This window comes from Sylvia atricapilla, chromosome 1, assembly GCF_009819655.1.
Source record: "Sylvia atricapilla isolate bSylAtr1 chromosome 1, bSylAtr1.pri, whole genome shotgun sequence".
NCBI classification, from domain to species: Eukaryota; Metazoa; Chordata; class Aves; order Passeriformes; family Sylviidae; genus Sylvia; species Sylvia atricapilla.
Genome location: NC_089140.1, coordinates 18,875,318 through 18,898,243, shown reverse-complemented (window position 1 = coordinate 18,898,243; position 22,926 = coordinate 18,875,318). Strand labels below are relative to the sequence as shown.

General features: G+C 36.0%; 2 protein-coding genes across 3 annotated transcripts in view; both read right to left on the bottom strand.

The window, feature by feature from the left end:
• The window catches only part of LOC136375410 (nebulette-like), a 39,044-nt gene extending 18,606 nt beyond the window's left edge, over nt 1-20,438 (bottom strand). The window contains 5 exon segments of the mRNA XM_066340929.1: nt 4,903-5,013; nt 11,395-11,505; nt 13,750-13,854; nt 20,093-20,164; nt 20,260-20,438. Coding sequence (XP_066197026.1) covers nt 4,903-5,013; nt 11,395-11,505; nt 13,750-13,854; nt 20,093-20,164; nt 20,260-20,325 — 465 coding nt within the window. The 5' untranslated portion in view covers nt 20,326-20,438.
• The window catches only part of LOC136359609 (LIM zinc-binding domain-containing Nebulette), a 249,893-nt gene that overhangs the window by 71,974 nt on the left and 154,993 nt on the right, over nt 1-22,926 (bottom strand). The gene's annotated exons all lie outside the window — the stretch shown is intronic.

The following is a 22,926-nucleotide window of genomic DNA, read 5'->3' as shown; positions in this document are numbered from 1 at the left end:
AAGCTGAAAACAGTAAATTACTGATACTAACCAAATTTAAAGCGGGTTTCTACCCAATTTGAAAAGACAATAAAAAGTGGTTACACTGTTCAATATTTTTATGAAGCAATAATTGGAACAAAACCATTTCTCATCTTTAATCCCAAATGTGATTTTATACTCTGAATTGCAACTGGTTTTTGCAAAGCATGGAGAATATTCAGGGCCTGCTCATAATTAGTAGATTGATTTTAATAGGGCCAAACCTCGAGCTTTTATAAAATGCATAAGGTCCACTGAGGATAAACGTGCTGATCTAGTTACTCCAGCAGGGTCTAGAAGATGCTCCACCTTACATAAATACCAGTGGAATGGACTCCAGTGCCATAAAGTAAACAGATTTCTAACAATGCTGCAAAACATCTCAGACTGTCAATCAACAAACAGAAATTTCTACATGATGAGCCAAGCAAACCTACGTTTAAGATATTCAGACCTTTCCTGAAATCTTTTATCTTCTCATTTATTCAAATATCAAAACTATTCTGAACAATAGATAACAAATTACTAAAATATGCACAACCAGCTATGAACACATTTTGCCCTCTTAAGGATTCAGTAAGAAGTTGGGCACACCTGTCTGCAAAAGAATTTGTCTCTTACTGTTTGTCCCTGATTAGCACTTTCTAAGAGCTGTTAAGTCCACTAAGTAATGACCTGTCAGCTGTGTCTCTGCCCTCTTTCCTCTCATCTGCACTTCAGGTTCCATCAACACTAAGAAAATGACTAGCTGGTGACAATCATCATTGGCAACAGCTTTTCTAATTCCTTCTCAAATGATGTTGAAAACTGTTTTCCGGCTTGTGTAAAAGAGACAAACACATTTCTGGCCCATTACAGATTGATGCAGTCATCCTTTCCAGTAATGGGCCTTAAAATTGATAGGTCCCAATTACATCAGGAGTAAACATCATTTTCAGCACCAGTTGGAAGTGATCCAGGGGGACCCACTGTTGACAACCACTGTCAGCAAAAAGTTAGTCAGTGAAAGGTGATTTTTCTAACACAAATACTGAACAGAGAGCCAGGAGAAGCTTGACTTTACCATGATCTGCATCAAAACAAACATTACATTTGGGTATGTTACTGATGATGTTTAAGCACCTCTAGTTTACGATCTGCTGATTCTTTATCAGAAAGAATGTACTTTTATCATGTGTGTGGACTGTGACTGCAGAATATCCTGAACCTGAAAAACAACTTACTCCTAAGACAATATAGACATCTTAAATATTCACATTTATATGGTGAGTGAAACATATAAATTTTCACTACTGACCTCCTGTGGAGTGGAAGGTGTATACATATGCATAAGAAGTTTGCCCAACTGTCAACTAACATTTTTTAAAAAGCACAGCTTTGTGGATAAGAGAAAAGGATAAGAGAAAAGATACTAGGTGTATCTTTTAAAATCAGATGTGCAAACTGCCTTTTAAATGTCCATAGATGAGTGTACCACAGATTTCTTATTTGCAAAATCAGAACACCACATCCTTACTTCATACCACGTAATGTTGTGAGGAGAATCAGTCATTTTAACAAAGTAGAACATTTAAACTGCTGTACAAATATTTAAAATTGTTTTCCTATTCAAAATGCCCAGTGATGGACCAGGTCATGGACCAGACAAAATTATGATGCACAGCTATGAGTACCTTCATCAAATGCTATGTACAGCTTCCACATAGACACAACATAGCAAGTGGTTTCTTTGCTTTAGAAATTTAGTTGTCATGTCATTTCATTGTTCAACAACTGTCCTTCCATTCACATGATACTCAGATACACATAAAGCAAAATACTGTTTTGTGACATGACATTGTTTTAAGACCACCACTTAGTTTTGGTCCCAAGTTTGGAAACTTCCAGATGAATAAACTGATCAGCTAAGCACCAACTAAGTATGCTGATGGTCCCTACTTTGTTCTTCTGAAAATAACTTTGTGTGCCAAAGTGACAGCATTAACATTCACTTCACAAAACACTAACACAATTTATAAAGAAAAGTACTGTGGTTTGGATAAATGTCCTTCCCTTCAAGCATTACGTAGTATTTAAATTCTTTTCAAAATATATTTCCTGTCATTAGAAAAGTCACTTGTGTTCATTTGAGAGCAATTTTCTTCAGTCTAAGTATAAAAAAGAGAAAAATTATTTTCTTATACATTATCACATTGTTCAGGAGATTTTACACTATTCCCCTGTTACACAGTTTCTGCCCCAACATACAGAGCATGTTAATGATATTCAAAGTGGTGTGAAGCCCTACAACACATGACAGTTTCAAAATGTCAGCACAAACGTATGGTAAGTTGAATACAGTTTTAATTTTTAAAGGAAATTGCACATTTCACAGAGTTGAGTATAAATGTCAGCCTTATTTTAAGGCTGAGTAAATAGTCTTAAACACATCCTAATCCTATTAGATGCAAACCCTCCATGAATTGAGTTGAATAGCATTGGCAGAGCATTGTAGGTAAACATGCATTCTGCTCCCACAGGTAAACTGTACTGAATGGTGGATAAAAGAGCCTTGTCCTTCTAGCTCCCCTTCTTTTTCTCTGCACTTTCAAAGTAGTGATTACACAGATAGCCTGAAATAGTTTGGAAAGACAAATGCTCCACATTTGGGATGCTTGCTGTTCCGTGTTCTGACTCCAAGATGAAAACTCACATGGCTCTTAATTAAACCTCTATTTACAGAAGAAGAAATCCACAGCTATTCACCATGATGCCCAAATATTACCTACAAGAGCTGCATGATTCTGCTGAGCAATAACCAGACTTACATGACTTGGTCCTTTATGTGTGACAGGTATTTGCCCATTGCGCTGCAGCTATTCATGAGCAACCAGAAATAATCTGTTCTTAAACACATTAAACTAACTGGTCAGAGTTTTGTGTTGGATTTGGATGACTTATTTGATTTTTTTTAGGTTTTCTCAGGCTGAAAATAATTTCCCTCATATTTTTTCATTGTTTCTAACATGCTGTTAAAAGTTCTCACTTACCAAAACATCCTTCCCTCCCATGTTTTCCTTCATTTCCCTTTGTGTGTGTGTGTGTGTGTTTTGAGGGTGAAAGATGAAACAACTGAATTTAATTTATCTTCACATCTGTAACTTGCTCTCCTTAATTCTATTAGCAGGTGATATACATCTGTAGATGGGGAATAGGTTTTGCACTAGCATATTGATCCTCAAACTATGATGAATTTTCTACAGAAACTTGTCTCATATTCCTCCCAGTCCCACCACCTTCTCTGAGAAGGATTCACATCTCTCTTTGCAGCATTATTTCCTTTCCTAGCAGTCCACCATCATTCCTACTGCTAGGTAAATAAAAAACCTCTTGCTTCCGGGGAGAGACATTCACATTCCCAGCTCCTAGGCTCTGTCAGTGTGACACCCTGATGCTTCCAACAGTGGAAATGGACAGTGTTTGACAGGAAGAAGGAATTCTGTAATCAAGGCAGGTTGCAAATTACTGCTGGGAATTCCATTGCAGGTAATTCCCAGCAGAAGAAAAAGTTATTCTTCAAACATAATGCTTCCCTGAAGTTTTCCAGCAGCCTTTTAATCAGCAGCCAGCTGTCAAGATTCTGCACACAGACATATATCTAGCACTGACATTTAGGTTTCAGCCTACATAACCTAAGAGTGTTTGTTGCACTGTTAGTAGGTGAAGATAAGGTAAATTTAAGATAATTTAAAATGAACACCCAAGCTAAATTTTCTACACTGTTAACGGCAAAAAAATCCCATTTATCTAAGAAAAAAAAAGAGTTGTAAAATGACATGACTACCTAAATTGATTCGATTACCTAAACAAGAATGGAACTGGATCATAACTTTTAAGGTTACACATCAGCTGTTCTTAAAAGCTTTTGTACCCCTTGAAATGGCATCAATATTTTAACGAACCTTCTCCTAAATTTTTTCTCACATGTACACTTTTACAAAACCTAAAATTAACATAAATTTTTCTTCCAAGTTGTGTCTGTATCATTCAAGACTCTAATCTGGGCAGCATTTCTGCCCAAAGCAATGATGCATTGAGCTAGTATATGCTAGCTTGACCATGAAATCAAACATGACTTGATTCTAATAAAAAATGTAAATACCATTATTAGGCTTTTATATTGTGAAAACCTTCAGAACTTAAAGAAGATAACAAGCAGCTGAAAAAAAAAAAAGCAACCAACTTTCAAAATATTGCTAAGTATTCCTAATTACTTGTAAGTTATCTAAATAAAACTACAAGAACAAACACTTTGGTCAAATGGTATTAATTAGCACAGGCATCAAACTGAACACTATGGCTCAATTTCTGTAAAATAAATCATATTAGTCTTTATGTCTTTGGAAAATTCACCTGATATGTATTCACGATATAGGAACAAACCTATTCATATGCATAAAAGTGTGCAAGAGCAGGGCAGAAACAACTCGCTTATCTCCTCTACACAGCACCCTTGAAGAACTATCGAGGTATTGGGAGATTAAGACACTGAAACAACACTAGCATTCATTTAAACAAAGAATTTTATACATTTTAAAAGTAAAAGAAGCTACAAGTGAATTCAGAAATCCTGTGCCTGCAATTTTATTTCAAAGTGATAGCACTTAGTTACCACTGATAAACAGTAACTACCACTTTCTACTCCAACTCAGAATAAAGTTCACCTATTCATAACACATTTTTTACACGCACCATGTCCTAAATTACTTCAGAGGAAATAATTTATAAGAAATACCAACTAAGGAAATATGGAAATATTCCATGTCCAATTCATTTCAGTAAGCTGTAACAGATGTATCTACCCCAAACAAGCACACTCATTTCAGAAAGGGGAGTACTTACATCACTCTGGTGTTTACTGACTTCCATGGCATGTTTAACATCTGGAGGTTCTGTCATACGTGCATAGTCTGAAAATCCTTTCTCAGCATCATGTTTTTGTTTATAGAGAACCTGAAAAGAGCAACATTATACTTCTGTGATCTGAGAAGAACAGGTAAAACATGAGCTAGGTTAAACCCAGTGCTGTAGTGTACCTGTATTCAAGAAGAAACCTAATAAATAGCTAAGCTCTTTAATAGAGCAGCTTCCACCCAAAACAGAGACATATAAAGCATAGTCAGCAGAGAGATTTCCCTGTATCTGTTATGGCAACAGACGTATGAGTAAACAGGGGAAAGAAACCATAATATATAAAACCAGAAAATTAAGCTTAACAACATCAAAAGACAGCCCAGGGAAAAGGATAAACAAAAGCCACTCTTATTTTTGTAACACGCTTAAAGCTATCAACTATATAACTACTCTCCATTTTCAGAAACAAAACAAGTATTTTATTCATTTGTCATAAACAGTTTAATATTATATATCCATTGTCCAAAGTTCTATTTCTTCCACCATTGGGAAACTACCAGCACAATACACATTTTGACTTAGCCCCAGGTTCACAAAGAAAAATAATATTTACATTCAATTGTCATCATGGTAAATGAAAATGGAATTGAACTGTGAATTTATAAACACCTTTACTTATATAATAGAAATGGAACTCAATGCTGGGCATTCATCCATCTTTCACTGTACTGTGTTATACTTACATATTACACATTCACATCCTACAACTGCCTGAAAAGCTGATCTTACACTTATCCTTGTCAGAAGCTTTTAGGCTTGTATTAAGGAAAATTCACCATGTTTTGATGCCCAAAAAATAGCAAGCATCAAGAAAATTCGTTTTCTAATAGCTCTCATGAGCAAGCATTAAAATAATCCATAAGAAAACAGCAAGTGTTAAATAAGATAGAAAGCTGATTAGGAGGAGAGGGACTGACATGAAAACCCATGATAGCAATAAAAGAATACTGTGAAAGAGAAAGACAGAAACTCTCAACTACAGAAATTCAAACTCTTTGAAGAAGAGAACTGTGTAGAACTGTGAGAAAATGCTGTATCTGTTTTTGTTTAAAGCAAGATTTCATCTGAGTTACAGAATAGTGTGCCCAAAGCAATATGTTAGTATCTGCCCTGACTATCTCAGATTACAAAATGATATACAAACTGAAAGATTAAGACAAGAAGGGGAGAAGGGTATCTTTGCACTGCTACTATGTGAACAAAAGTATCAAATCAGGAGCCTTAAAATGTGCCACCTCCTTATCCAGTGTAACATAATCAGCCCGCTGCAGGAACAAACACAACTTGACAGTGAAACAAAGAGTCCATAACTTGCCTAAACTGGTTACATCTTACAAATGGAAAAGCGCATAATCTTTAACATGACTGAAGCACCACTAACAAATGATTCTCCACAAAAGTGTAATTACTATACAAACATATCCCAGAAAAACTCTTTTGCTAATTCTCCTTGCTTACACTGTCACTTTTAAGATATTCCCTACTTACAGCCATTATGAACAGAAGACCCATACAGTTACTTCCAAAATCTGATTTACAGATATTTTATTACATTGCCATTTTGCTGGTTCTCAACAGCTCTATTTTTCCCTGTGTGAAGGGGGTACGTAACCAAGATATGAAAACACAGTAACACATCCACTCTCAGCATGAGAAATTTAACAGAAATTACAAGTATCCTGTGTCTGGGGAAAAGATGACCATTGCTTTAGCTTAATGTAGCAATATTTCACTTGCTTTGGCATCTGTTCTTCCTATCTCTTCCCATTATTTTCATTAACTCACTGAATTAGTCTTGATGCAATCCTAGACTAGGAGGCGTTCAGTGGGTGTCTAGTTTAATTTGGGAGAGCTTAGTGCAGAACTATTCCCAGATTTGTAAGTTGCTTCCAAGTAAGCATGAAAAAATATTTATTATTATTTCATCAATATTCTTTAGAAACATTATTTTACAGGTTAGTACACATACATTGATTTCCCAGTTCAAGCTGATTTTCAAGTTTTAACTAAACTGAATTTCCCTTATCAAATCTACGAAACTACTCTACACAGAGATCAAGCATTATGGGTCACTGACATAACCTTTACCCTGTACTGGTGCCATTTATTACCTTGAGAAATACAAGGCAATTATTTAAGTAGGTATGACTTCAGATTGAACCAATTTGTAAGTACTCATTTTTTATTTTTCTTCTCTCTTTTACACCAGTGTGTCAATAGGAAGCTGCATTAAGGAAGCTTTTGTGCTCTTTTAACCTAGCTCTGACTGACCCCCCTGTTTTGGCACACATTAAACATTATCACATTTTTATTTTTTAAATTTCCCTTTATAGTCAGTAAGATGTACTCTGAACTTAAAATCCACAAAGTAGAATTTCGTAGGAGGAAATGCTCAAGAACACCAAAAACATCACTTTAATCTACATGTAGAGAATTAGATTATCCAATGTATTTGAGTAAGACAGAACAATAGAAGTCCAGAAGACTAATACCTGCCACCATAAAACAGAGGAAATATTGAACATTACATTTCCTACCACAAAAAAATAACAAAAAACTGAAAAGTTACATTAAACAATTTGATAATGTGTAATATGATTGGAAACAATGCAATAAACAACAACACTTGTATTGCAGTAAAAAAAAACAAACTTCTGAAACTTCCTCTGGAAATTGAAAACATTGCTTAAGATTCTCTTGGTTCATCACCTTTATAAAGAATTAGGAAATACTGTTCTACATTGACTCTCTGAAATACTGTCCTGTTCAAAGTAGAAAATTAAGCTGCCTTCAGTTTGCTTTAGATTATCCCTTTTAGGTAAGAAAAAACACAGTGCAATCACTTCTTATGGCAGAATGAAAGTGACGAAAAAAGTCATGAAGTGCTTACTTTTTTCAACATTGTTTTGCCTCAAGCAATTTTAAATACAGTTATCATTGTTTGTGACACCTTATTTAAAAAACACTGTTTTACATAAGGAAGTATTCAGCATACTGAGCTTCAGACAAGAAAAGACTTGTCACAGGGCTAGCAATAATTAGAATTTTTCCTTCAGCAATATTTTCCACAGGAATATTGCAATTTCTCCAAAAGTTTCCATTTCCTTTCAGAAAAATCAAAATGAAGGCTCCCTGCCTAGACTACTCTTATCAAATTTATTTTCTCACTGCAGAAAATAGAGAAATTGGTGAGAGCTTTGTAGGCTGGTAAGGAGAGTGAAGTTATTCAGTGATGAGAGGGACTTCTCCTTTTTCTAGCTTACCCTGGGGACAACTGTGACAAAAGTGAGAGAGGGAGGCGAATCTGGTTATTCACTCTCATGAAAGGCATTTAGAAGGCCATAGTCAAATCTTCTGTGAAAAGGAAAAAAATTAAATTGATAGAAGTCACCCAAGTATGTGGAGCTGTGAAACTTTTTTCATTTTCTTAAAACATTATTTCCCATAAACAGCATTGGGGGTTTTTTTGGTCAGTTTTGGATAGATGTTCTCCATGGGTATTTATTTCCCTCTTCATGCCAGTTCTACAGAAAACACGGAAGAGCAAACACATGTTTCATGCAAAAGCCAGCAGCGAGTCTTGTTTCAGACTTTCCTGAGCATCTTGTCTTGTTTCAGGCATTCTTGAGTATCCTGAAGTGAGAATTGAGTATGATTCAATAGAGCCAATATGGGGAAGAGGTTACACAGGAGGAGAACCACATGTGTCAGGGTGCTGTGCTCTCTATTACAGCAAGATCTTGATGTCAGCACTGGCACTGCAGGGCAGGACCCCCGAAGGAGATCCTGGCTCTGCTGAAATCACTGACAATCGCCACATGAGTTAAAGAATGCAAACTTGGTCAATGGGGCTGTGGCAGCCTGTTGGCTCTGGAGAGGACAGTGGAGGGCAACTGTAGGTGGGGTGTAACTCCTTGAGACAAACAGGAAATTTCCCCTAGTTGTCTCCAAGTTCCTAAATCATGTGTGTGATGGTGTCATGGTGTATCACATCACTGAACTGGGCTAGATATAGCTAGGCTGAAGACAGAGCTGCTGTGCAGCAGCAGCACAGCAGCACCATTTCAGGAGCAAATTTTGCATTACAGGAGAGCCCATTTACAGAGGACACACCTGTACAAGGAGATCCTCTGGCAGAGGCACCCCAGCCTGTGCCAGCAGGCAGCACAGGGGAAAGTCAGGGCCTCTCTTTCTTCCACACCATGATCCTCTATTCCCCAATGCACCTGCTTGGCAGATTAGGCTGCGGATCCTGCCAAGAACATGGCACCACAGAGCAAGAGTCCTGCTCCATCTGCCCACAAAAGCATTACAGCCCAGCATTGCATCCAAGAAGCATGAAAAGAGAGCCAAAGGTGTAAATTTGTTCCAATGTGGGTAGGGAGGACACATATTTTTTCCACCTCTCAGGAAATCAGCACCTATTTTAAAATCAGGTTACTATAACGCAGAAACAGACTGCAATTCTGTGTTTGCAGCAGCCTTTTTGGAGCAGAGCTGGTGCAATGGCCATCTGGTGCTGTTCTCTCTCCTTCCTATGGCATGTCTGTAGTCTCCTCCTGAAGTGATGACCTGGAAATTCACAACCCCAGCTAGACAGATGCAGCAGAAACCTCCTCTGCCATATCCTGACCCAGCTGAAATCTGAAATCCTTATATTAGCTACTTAGGTACTGCAGTGATAGGCACAATATGGATTAGATTTGAATACTGCAGAGAAGATTTTTCACTAGAAAATCCCCCGAGATCTCTCTCAAAGTAGCATTAAATTCAGGTCCATTGCAGCAGTAACCACAAGTTGGAAAAATGTGTCAGCGTATCCTTAAGTTTTATGGTATATTATGATTTATAATGCATCTACTCCTAAGGGGATAGTACGAATTCTATGGGAAAACTTTCTGCTTAAATATAACTCACCCTATATGCACATATTTTTTTCTCTAGAACTGTTGTATGATTGAAGAAAACCTTCAAAAAACAGCAAATAAAAATGTCAATCTTTTTCTTAAAAGGGTTTTTTTGATGAACCAATGGTTTCATTTTTAGTTTCAGTTATTTATCCTTACTGCCACATCACCAAGGTTAATTAACCTCATTTGTGGAAACTAATGTAATATGTAATGTATTGATTTGGAATTAATAACATAATAATGGAATGTAATAATTTGAAATTAATTTGGGAGTAAATCTGTGGCAAAATAGTTAACTAATGTTTTATAAATCAAGCTAATAGCTTAAAAATGTTAAACAACTTTACTTCCCAATTTATTTTTACTGTAATTCCTCTAATCACTCACTTTACAATGAAATGTCACATTAATGTCATTTCAGCTACTGTGGTGCTTTAACTTGTGTATATATGAAACTCTGAAAACTAAAATATGTGTTATTATAGTTGCTGAATATAGCCTTGATTAACATAATGTTTTACAACAAAACATTTCTTCACCAGCTGTCCTGAGATTTCAGTCCTTTCTTTTTTAATTAATATTTTCCTTTGTTTGAAAAAGTATCACTACACTACGAGAATGCATATTGAGATACAATCAATACTATGGATTTAGAAGCGTGTTCCCTTCACACACTGGCTTTATTAAACTATATGTAGTTGATACCTTTAAGAGAGGAGAAAGCAAAAACAAGAAAACCATGGAAATGCTTGGTGGACAAAAAGCCATGATCATCTATCTGATGTAATTGTCATGAGTAACAACAAAAATCTGTAACCTCCTTCATATTACACACACATAACATTCACAATTCCACTGAGGTCAGTGGAAGTGAAGGGTCACTTGCCTACTCTTAAGGTATTAAGAGTATCCTTGTACCTTGTCTTAAGGTATCAAGGTATCCTTGAAGGCAAGTGAATTTACTATTTTACTGGTTGTTTGCAAGCTTTACACTATGTTCAATATACTTGATTTCATCTTTTAATTCTGTAAAATTTGTTCTAAGTAGTAGTATGCAGACCATCAGAAATACTTTTACTGCTACCATTAAGTGCCTTTAAGAGTCATTAAAGCAGTTTTTTGGTTTTTTTTTTCTTTTGCCTTCAGCATCAAACATTTTATACAGCTAATACAACACCCAACTGGAAAAAGGTACATAAGATTCATCCATTCTATAAGGACCGTGCAATGTCACTGAACTCAGTAATTCCTTATTGAATCCATGCATTTCATTGGATTGATGAATGCACTACCAGATTTTAAATGTATATTTAATAAACATATGTAAAATTGTCAACATTTTAAAAATCAGTGGGTTCTGAAGTTAAGAAGTTATGGTGATAAACTCTGGATGATAAGCTCACCCAAATAAATCAAGCAATCAAGTATCCGCTCAAATATTTTGTTCAAAGTGTACTTATTCTGACACACAATTAATCTAAAAATCATTTTTGCAATTCTAAAGTTGTACCTTGCTCTGAAGGTGCATTAATTCTTTAGCAAATACACTGTCAATTGTGGCTGGCATCTGCTGATAAAGAGAGTTGGAAAGGTCTTTCTTAGCAGCTCCTTTATATTTCACCTAGAGGGCAGAAAAAGGTGACACATAATGCAAAAATGAAGATACAGCAAAGATACAACTTATTTTTTCTAGTAAGTAAAATGGCATAGACAAGAATTGGAAAATTTTAATGCTGTCATTAACATTAAAGCAAAAACATCTTTAAATAATACTTTATAGGGATGTATTTAATTCACAAATCAATGCAAAATATTTCCTATTTAAATGCAATAATTTTGGTGGAAATACAAAACAAAATAAGCAAGGCAGTTTTTCTCCATCATTTTTCAGATCATTTTCAAATCCAAAAATTACTTTTCTTCTTTCACTTTTCCAGAGTTCTGCACAATAGAAGCAAATGAGCGGACAACCATAAATATTTTACGAACTAATAAGTAGCAGCAATTAAATGTAGTTAGAAAGGAGAGGAACATTGAAGTTAACGTGTCTACCATCATTTCTGTTTCATCTTTTCATGTTACAGTCTCATTTCTAAATTACATTTCATTTATCCTGTGTTTCCTCCATTATTCAGTATTGACAGTTCCTCACAAAGGGGTTTACAAGAGATCTCAGAATACACAGCTCAAAATGTGTGAGGCTTTTGCTTCAGATCTAAGTTTTCCTAATTTGGAAAACAATAATGGCAACATTGCAGTGAAAGTAATCATAAATACCAAAAATATTTTCAATTATACTGCCTAATGTCATTATTTATTGTGAAATATACAGTTCTTCATTAGTGGCTAGTTCCCCAGATGTATTATATGGATATATATCAATAATTTGCTGCAACATTTGTTGCTGTTCCCCAAAACCGAGCGCTTTTTTTCAATGCAATGGCCATGCTGTAAAGAATGTCGGTGTCCAAGATTTGCAAATACAGGTTATGAGACACTAGAGGTCAGTAATTTACAAGACAAACCATCCATCACATAATTGGCTTCAGGTAATGCTGCAATAAACAGGAGGAGTGCTCAAAAGTGCGGTAATATCAAACCTACAGGGTTTTAAATTTTAGAATATTTTTATATCTCGACATCCTTGATTAATAATTAGCAGCAGATTCTCTGGAATCAGACATATGGATTAGATAAATACTCTCCATATACTGTACTTTTGTAGACTACAATAGTCTGTCTCTTATGAAGTGCAATTACATCAGATTTGCTTCCCTTGGGACATGCCAGTCCTTCTCAGAAAACAAGAAGATAAATACAAGAAAAGTATTCATTAAATGCATTTATACTGAAAGCCACACAGCAAATTGTTGTATATCAGAAAGAGAATTTAGAATGTATATGAGTTATGTAACTTCAGATAGCAATACTGGGACTTTCAATTATAATCATAAAAGTGGCACAAAAAATGAGGCACCCAAATTTTAATTTTTTGAAGGGCCACAAAAATGACAGAAAAATCACTCAGAACCAGTAATTCCTAAACAAAGCCACTCTCTCAGGTGAAACTTCCACTGCTGTTCTTACCTGTGGAAAATAATCAATCAGAGATCCAATCCTACAGCAGCTTGTACCTGGGACATGAAGAGCTGGCAGTAAACGCTGCTCTGGCACTTTGTAAGCTGTTGATCTTTCTTTGCCACCACAATTGCACAAGTCACAAGTATGTGCACATGTCACATGTATGTAGAGAGATACAGATAGATAGACAGACAGACAGACGATAGACAGATATAGATAGACAGACAGACAGACAGATGATAGACAGATAGATGGATAGATAGATAGACAGACAGACAGATAATTGATAGATATGCATACAGGTGCTCCCACAGATGGCACTGAGCTGATGGCTGCCCCAGGCCTCTTGCTGAAGGAGTACAGGGATGATAACATGGAAACATTTTCCTTGTGTTCTTTCTGTTTGGTATCAGGCTGTGAAATCTCCACAGCAGAGAAATTTTGCACAGGTGTGATTTGCAAACCTCATCACTGCAGAAAAAGTAACATTCCTTTCTTATTCCTCAGTTTATCCACAAATCAAATGGGATAGCTAGGACTGGCTCAGAACCATTAATAAAGTATCTTCAAATCCCAAAATAAAAGCGTCATGTAATTCCAAATTATAATTATTACTCACATTACAGTATACACTAATTACAGCCTTTTAAGTCACATCAGCTTTAAACAGAATTATTATTTGAAATAAGCCATCCTTCCCCTGCTAAAAATCACATTATTCAACCGAAAGAGTTTTTAGGAAGGATAAGAAGCCAAGAAAATTCTACAGTCTTTTAGATCTTACCTCAGAAATAAAAGCACCAAGGCTTTTCACATGTTTTAGCTGCGGGGTGTCAGGTACAAATATGCACTTGCCTTTAGATTTTTTAAACTCTTCTTTATAGTGTATCTACAAAGAGGAGAAAAGGAAGTTTAATTGTTCTTAAAAACACACAAAGAGAAAAGTAAACACTGGGGGTTTTTTGTTAGTATTTTTTAAATTATTCCTATTTTATGTTATCCATGGAAACTATGCTGGGCAGCTTGCAAATACCTCCGGCTGGATCAAATTAAACCATAAAGGGAAACTACCAGTTCTCACACACATTACCAGGGCTATGTAAAAGTCACAGAACTCTTTAATAATACAGATGAAAAAGACAGGATTTTTCTCTACATCTAGAGCACATTTTCACTACTGTTGCAGATGTTTTAGTATCTCTAAAGAAGAATCAAATAATTGATCTCCTTGATCCTTGATCTCAAAGATAAAAATTGTTTAACTTCTAACACGGATCTAGCAAGCACAGAATTGTATAACATCATCAAATGTCCCTTTATGAATCCAAGAGTTACATGAATAAATTGAGGAGGCCACTGCCAAACCATTGCCTAAAAAGCACCCAACCATCTTGACATTCAAGTAATAACGGAATTTCTTTAAGACCAAACAAATTTTAAATAGAGGCATTTTTTTAAAATGTGTATGCACACAGGAGACCATTTTAAAAAATCCACTAAACACTATGACATATTTAGCAAAAATAAAAAAAAAATTTTTTTAAACAACCAACTTTTTTCTTACAATGGGGCAAACAGTATGGGCTATAATAATCACATGAGTGTTGCTGAAGTCAGAGGTTTTGTGTGCAATTGTGAGACTGCAAGAAGGTTAAAATCTATGGATATGGTTAACATGTAGGAATGTTCATTATATATCAACTGCATGAAGAAAGATGGTGAGTTATGACGAGATGGACTAAATAAGTTTTAAAGACAGACACTTTACATGGATAGCCTTAGATGTTTTCAGTGACATTTCTTTCTTTGTACAGAGAATTGTTTAGATCAATGCAAATTGAATTATTTAGTACTAAGCTTTCATGGTTATTATCTGCTACCATTTCTCTAACCTCATTTTCACATTCTGCATAACAGCAGCTTGAATTTATGCACTCTAGACTTGCTGACAAGCACTGACAGAAGCAATATGATCTGCATCTGAGCATTACAGAAATATGCAGCCTTAATATCCTCTTTCTCTGAATCCTTAATGGATATCACAAGTTCTAGTCTACGCTCCTCTACAGGGGCTTGGAAAACTCATGAGAAGGATGGCAGCTTACACAGAATCAGCTTCTGTGCTTTCTAAGGCAAAGTTTGTGTCTACTGAAAAATTGATTAGATAATGCCAAATTCATTGCAAACTCAATGACTACTTAATCCTCACGCAGGAAAAAATTTCGGTTGATATTCCGCTCATTCAGATTTGGACTGCTGAAAGAATATACATATCACTTCCAAACTGCCTTTGTGGACCATAGTCTACTCTTTAAAAATCCTTGTGGTGAACAATTGGTGTAACATTGCTGTGTCATGACTTTACTCAAGGACTCACAAAGCCAATGGTTCATGTAACCTGTGTGTGACATCTTTGTCCCAGGTAATCAAAGAGCAACACACAAAAAAGGCATTTTTATGATAAACATGAGCTGGCACTTACTGTTCAACCTGCACACATGCATGGGAAGTTTACAGAGCTGTCTACTGGGTGAGTCTGATGGCATTCCCAGTAGAAACTCCTGTAAAGCTGTGACTCTGGCGGAGGAGACAGAGAGTCTTGCTGCTTATAACTTAGATAAATCACCCACAGACATCTGAAAGCTGACTGTAATTATATCCATTTTAATTGTAGAGCAATAATTACATTCAAGAATCAAACACGAAAGCTTCCTAAGGTATCTCTTAATTGGGGGGAATGACAGAACATGACTGGAAGAAACAAAGCTGTTCTGCTGTAGAAGTCATGCTTTCAAAAGAATTGAAAGCAGTAAATGACTAATGCCACCTCCTTAATCCTTTATTATTCACATTTGTTATAGTAACCCATAGAAGCCACAAAATACACTCAGACTCAAATGCACAATTTAGAGAGAACATATAACAAAATGTTTGGTCAAACTCCGATCCAACAAACTCCATTCTGCTACAGTATTGTCCACATTGCTTGGAATCAGAAAGATGGAAGATGAAATGAGACAAGTATGATGAAGTCATGACATCTGCAGTTATAAAACGTATTTTGTGTAAACAATGCAAGGAAGATGTTCAAGAGATTGACTATGATCAAACATAACCAATGGCTAGAGTGAATAGGCAGAGAAGCTAATACTCCTCTTCAAAGTCTGTAAATAAAAATTTAGATGTCTGAAATACTGAATAGGAAATTTTGCCTTCAAGGGGCTTACCCCTCACCACAAAATATGCTCTTTAGGTTGAGCAGATCTGGTAAGCCTTGTGAAAAAAAACAAATATGAAAAATTAGCGAATGATGGCCTGGAGCCGCTGCTCTTTCAATATATTTCTGAAGTTCAATAGCTCACTAAAGGCCCAATTTTTCATAGTTCTCTCTAACTCATCATAAAACTGACTCTGACCACAGCACAACTATCCAGTAAAGTGGATTAAAATTCCTAGACAACCACCAAAACAGTAAGCTTCAAGATGTATTTTTTGTCTTAATTGATATTATATGGGAAGCTCAGCTTTATAAAACAAGGGTATCCAACCCTTAAGCCGAAGCTTCCTGGTGCACTAAGAAAATTCATCTCACCCATGGCCTGTTCCATCAGCCTTTTTCAGGGGGAAACACAGAAGGGAGACTGAGGGCTAAAGGCAAGACTCCAATGGTAACAGCATAATCCAAGCAGTCACCATTATCTTTATTCAGGCACACATGCTCATCTAACTTTAATATGAATATACTCAAAAAACTATTCTTAATATTCTTAACATCAATGGTGTAATCACATCAACAGTCATCATGCCAAGATCCATTGTAGAACTATCATATCCAAAATAGCCATTTATGTTTAGAAAAACAACAAAACTGTCTGAACCTTCTTATCTAGCTTTTATGCTAGTTCAAAAGGTAACCACCTTCCAACCAAGGATTCACTTTCCCAACCCACATTTCTGAATTTATAATCTCTTGTAAGGCTAAGGACTGTGTCAGACCACAGAACCCTTTCTCTGTGGCCATAGGAACCTAGAGAAAAGCAAGAGAAAATGGCAGGCATACATTATTATCCAGCAATTTTAAACTCAAGGTCCTTTTGAGTTAGAGGCTGTGAGTAGTAATGATGAGTCCAGGGGAACAGCTGCACCCAGAATTAGGTTGTCAAAACCCTGTTAGTTTGGCACAGTGTTTCCACTATTGGCTCTAGGTCTTTTCAGACTTTGCTTTATAACAGAGACATCCTAAAGCAAAGTTGGACTCTGTGCAAGATAAATGGCAAGGTCTATTTTTTGCTTTAGAGGAAAAGAAGTGCTGATAGCATTCATTATCAAAATTCAGCAGAATCTTCATGAGGTGGTTTCTGCCTTTCTACCAAAAAGGATTATGACAGTTTGGTCAATCACTTTCTATAATTTTTCCCATCTTTGCTTATAACAGTACTGACAAAGTCACACCACATAATCAAAACAAAGAGATGAAAATACACAACAAGCAAATGGACAAGCTCAATTTCAATGGAAGAGAAAAGGCCTGGAAAGGAAAGCAATTCATATAAATCAAAGACACATGACAGTTTTGAAAACATCTGTGGAATAAAATTTCATAATAGAAAGAGATTAAATGGAATGACTGTCGAGAGAAACAATCCAGGGGGTATCACAGCTACAGAACAAACATCTGCCAGCCTTAAATGAAATTGGGGATTTTCTCACATAAACACTTCACAACTTCCCCTACGTACAGCTCAAGGCTGGCAATTACAGCTTCACCAAGGGCTGCCAGTGTAACACTTGTTCAAAACCATATTGCCAAATTAAAGTCAGCCTGCAAAGAATGCAGAGCAAGCATAATACAACCCCAGTATCTCAGGCATGTGCACTCCTGGCTCTGCATTGTGATGGAAGAGCTGTGCTGACAGCTCCACCATCAGAAAAGGACAAGCACCCAGTCTCGTGGTCAGCAAGGACACAGGCTGCTTCCCCAAGGTCATCTGAGGGGCCAACTGCAAGCGCCATAAAACCACTGCACAAAAAAATGTACAAATGTACACCAATCATAAATCCACACAAATAGTGGTACATGCAAGGGGTCATGCTAAAAAGGATAAGGAATATATTAAAAGTTCTGAATGTCAAAAAGTCAAAAATTGAAGGTAAGACTGCAAACTCCTTGCAATTTATTGGTCTCCACAACATGTTCAGCGTGAGGAATTTATACCCAGGCACAAAGGACTTTGTTGGTCATAAGAAATTCCATTATAGCAAAAAATTCTGGGAAAAAATTTATATTCTATGCATATTCCATCCAAGCCAATGAAGAAAAACCTACTGATTTCATCAGAGGCTGAATAAAGCCCCAAAGCTGGATGTTATTTTTAAACACACAGCCTCTTTCTTGAAATTAGATTGGTCTGGACTATTATATATTGTTCTTGCTTTGAAAGCATTAATAACATTTTGCCATTATGCCTGACATATCTCAAGGAAAATCTAACACACTTGCAGGCTAAACGCGTCACAAGTTTTCAGCAAAACCCCACATCCCTGAACCATTATAAGCTGTAGAAGCCTGGCCAAACTTAGCTATTCACCTTAGCTCTCAAGTCCCTGCAGAAAATCTAAGAAAATACAGCCATTCCATTTATCCATTAATTAAGAGCTACAGCCAGCATTACTCCTAATGGGTACACAGCAGAGTAATAATTCCTTTTCAGTTAAAGAAAGATTTCTTCAGCATTTTCTGAGAAGTTTTTTGTCTTTAAGAACAGAGACTGTGTGTAGAAAGAAGCTGCATGGATGGAATAAATGTATTTTAAGTCATATAAGTGCTTCAGGTCCATTTTGATTTTTGCCTTTACATGAGTTGACAGGCACTCAATGCACCATATGCCCTTTTTTTTTCCCCAAAGAAAGCATGTATATATCTATCAGTAAAAATATTATTAATCTCTACTACTTCCTAAAGGTTGAATTTACAAAGAAGCCATCTTGGTAACTTCTCTTAAGGATCTATCCAATTTTCAGCACTCTTTCTGTGAAAATTGAAGAAGGCAGTGTATGAACAAGAGGAAACTTTGACCTTGTCAAGTCACACTTTCAAGCCAGCACTGTAACACTTTACACATCGCAGATACTTCTTCTGAGTTAACTATTCTGATACATAACCCCTAAAAATTTTTGCCTAAAATGTAGATTCTGTATGTTCTATTCCCATTAAATCAACAACCCACACCTAAATATTGGCTTACAATATGACATGAGCCAGATACTACTTTTTTGGTATCTTTAGAATATCTGTTAAAACAAGTCACTCTCTCTCAGAAAGGTCTCCTCTCCTGCCAGCCAGCTTTCTCACAGGAGAAATATCACTATTTACATCCATGCACCCATGAAGGAACAAAGTTACTTTTCAGACACACTGTCCTAGAGAGAAACAAAAATAAATTTCCACCAAGGTTAATCTGTTCCTGTTATATTGAAGTAATCAGACCTACTCCAGTTTAAAATGTCTTGGACTTGATCTATGATCTTTATATAATGTTTATATAACTGATCCACTGTTTTAAAAATCTATATTAACTAAATCAAGAATTAGCTAGCTAAATATTTTTAAAATATATTCTAGCATTTCAGTGGACTTGTCAATAAAACTATGCTCAGCAGTTTTGGGCATCTATCAGGGCAGGAAAAAAGATAACATTAAAATTTTATCTTTTATTTTTAACTTCCTTCCTTACAGCTATGTCTATTATAAACCAGTTTTGTTCAAACCAATTAAACTGCATAGTATTAGGATACAACCAGAAATAATACCACATTTTCCTGATGAAAGCAGCCAAGGTGTTCTCATGGCAGACACCCTCTGCCTGAGACCCACATTTTGTAACACTCCTTTTAGGGCCTATGCTTCGTAACATCCAAGTCCTCTGAAAAGCTCATTTTTCTGTGGCAAATAATTTACGGTACCAGAGTAATCTGTGCTTTTCTATTATTTTGTGTGCTTTTATTATTTGAGCCTTGGATGGGCACATACTACACTGCACATATTCGAGAAAATAAGTATCATAAATATAAATGCATTTGAAAAAAGAAATGCAAGTATAAGGATGCAAATAGTCACCATCACTTACATCACTTATTAATTCACTGCATTTTCGGGCCAGTTCCATATTTCTGTCCTCAATAACAGGCTTGAGGAAGATCTGAAAGAGAAAGGTATTCATGACAGGTTTATTGCCCTAAAGAGTGAAAATAGAAGAAAATAAGTACTTTGCAAAATTATTGGGGTTTAACTCACCTTTTCCTCCTCTTCCCAATCCTCATTTTCATCCTCCCTGAGATCCTGAATGGCAGACACTCGCATTTTAATACTTTGCGGGAAACAATGAAAACTCTTAAAAGGTTCAGTGCTGCAGGAAACAGCTCAGACCCTGCAGCATGCCTGGAATCAATGCTCCATTTGTGTCCTCCACTGCACTTAACCCTACCACGGCTCCTTCCTTATTTAGGCAGCACTTGACAATCTTTATCTGAACAATTCAGAGTGAGTGAACTGAAAGGCATTGCAGATGGCCTTGCTGGCTATCACTCACAGCAGAGCTAATGCTTTCTTACTGATAAAATATAATTAAATGACCTATCCCCAGCAACTGTTTTTAAAATTACTATGAAAACAATTAAAATACTGTGATGCAGTCAGTTTGTGACATAAGTAATTTGGTAAAATTAAGAGGATTAAAAGGGGAACATTAACACTAACTTTAGGGAAAAACAGCCCAATTGAAAGATTCAAGGCATCAGTGACTCCAAAATCAGCTATCTCAAAACTTTATTTTACTGTCCCAATAATAATGCTTCTTATTTAAAAAAGGACACTGTTCTCATTTTCCAGTAGATGTAACTGCTAGTATATTTTTTCAGAATTACTTCTTTTCCACAAAGCTTATAGAATTCCTTAAATGCTTTCCAAAATCATGCCAGCTGCAGGTTAAACCTGTGCATATATAGATACAGACAAGTCTGTATTACAAGTATACATGGCTATGTATTCACACAAACATGTATGCTCCCTCACTGTTACAAACTGGCATGGACTGTAGTGTAAAAACCAACCTTATTCAGTATGAAGTCACTGACTCCAGCTCCAACAAAACTGAAAGGTATCCTTTTGTTCATGAGTGCAGTGTCAATGTTTATTTCTGTAAAACAAGCAAGAAGGTATTACAAGAAGGTATTACAACTGGAGAAACCATTTAAATATCATTTTTCTTTCTAAACTGCAGTTTGTATATTTCTTGTTTTGTAGAGGTCATGATTTTGAACTCCATCTACACAGCTTTGCAAACAGGCAAAGATACAAGGAATGCATGCTTTTAAAAACAAGTCCTTAAAGAATTTTAAGTACACGTTCCCAAACACAATGTCCTTAAAGTTTACTTAAAAACACAGATTTCCTTAGAAAAAGAAACATTTCAAAGATGAGAAAAAACGCAGCATTTGATTTATTTAAGGTCTAAAATTTTGAAAAATTAAGTATTGAGAACAAAGGAAAGAACTGCTTTCAGCCTAAACCAAAAGACAGAACTCTTTATACATTAATAGTACAGAAAGTTTCGAGACTTTCCATTCCACTCTCAAATATAAGCAGTATAAGTTCAGGTTTGAACCTTCAGCATTGCTGAAACCCCGATTTAAATCGAGAAGTTTAGTTTGCATAGGCGAGAATTACCTGTGATATATGCTGACTGCTTTTGGAGTTCAGGATGCTTCATCCTGGTGGAAACAAATGGTTTAGTTTTGTGAGTATTCCAAGTAAAAGATCTTTTTCAAAGGTAATGGCTACAGCAAATATATTCCTAAACAACAGACTCATGCATGATCTTAATGACCACATGGTAAGGAGACAGAGTACCTACAAAAGTGTCAGACAGAAATGCAGCATTAAGGCTTCACTTTGGGATTTTTGTGATAATATTGCCAATACTACATTCTTTCAGTGCAGTTAATTTGCTTTTCCTTCTTACAATTGATATTTTTTTAAGCGGAGACATTGAAAAATATTTAAGAGCATATAGAAAAGTTATTAGTATCTGCAAAACCTGCTGAACATAGAGAAATATTTTACTATTTTTTGCCCTGGAAAGCAAATGTGGTCAAAATTACAACACCAAAGCTGTTTGTGTTTTGAGGAAAAAGGGAAGTGTTTGGGTTTTTAACATGCTTTTAACATTATATGTAGTGGGTTTTCAGCAGCTGGACAGACCAAAACTTATATAATAATTCTGATTTTCCTGCAGTGGCTTCTGCATAATCAAAATCTGCAAGACCACTTTTGGTTTGCCATGATCAGGCAGTAAGACTCCACAGTCACTGGAAGTCCCTTCCAACTGAACTATTCTACTCCATTCCATTCTATTTTATTCTACTACCTGTAGCAGTTTTGATACAATTCATTTTTTCTCATTTTTACATGATCTGGTTCAGACATAACTGAGCATTCAAATACCCTGTGCCCCATGTAACTTCCATAATACAAGGATAACAAGACAGCTGCTATAATTCATCATATTAAAGAAAAAATTAATACTATGCACAAATGAAGGGGAAAAAATCACAGAATCAACTAACCATACACAAGTTATTCAAAATTCCACTTTTCACGTAACAGATGTGGCAAGATACTATATGACACAGAAACCTGTCTCACTTTTTTTCACCCTCCTCAAAACACTGAAAACATTCACTGTGCAATAAAGCAACCCTGCAAATTTAATATATCCAGATATAATTCAGGGAATATTTTGTTAGGACCATGTTGCATGGTTTAGAAGTGCACTGTGACTCTATTAGCAGCCTACAAGTCAAGAAGAATCATAGAAAGGCTTGGGTGGGAAGGGATTTCAAAGATAATCCAGTTCCAGCCCCCCTGCCATGGGCAAAGGGGCCACCCACTAGATCAGACTGC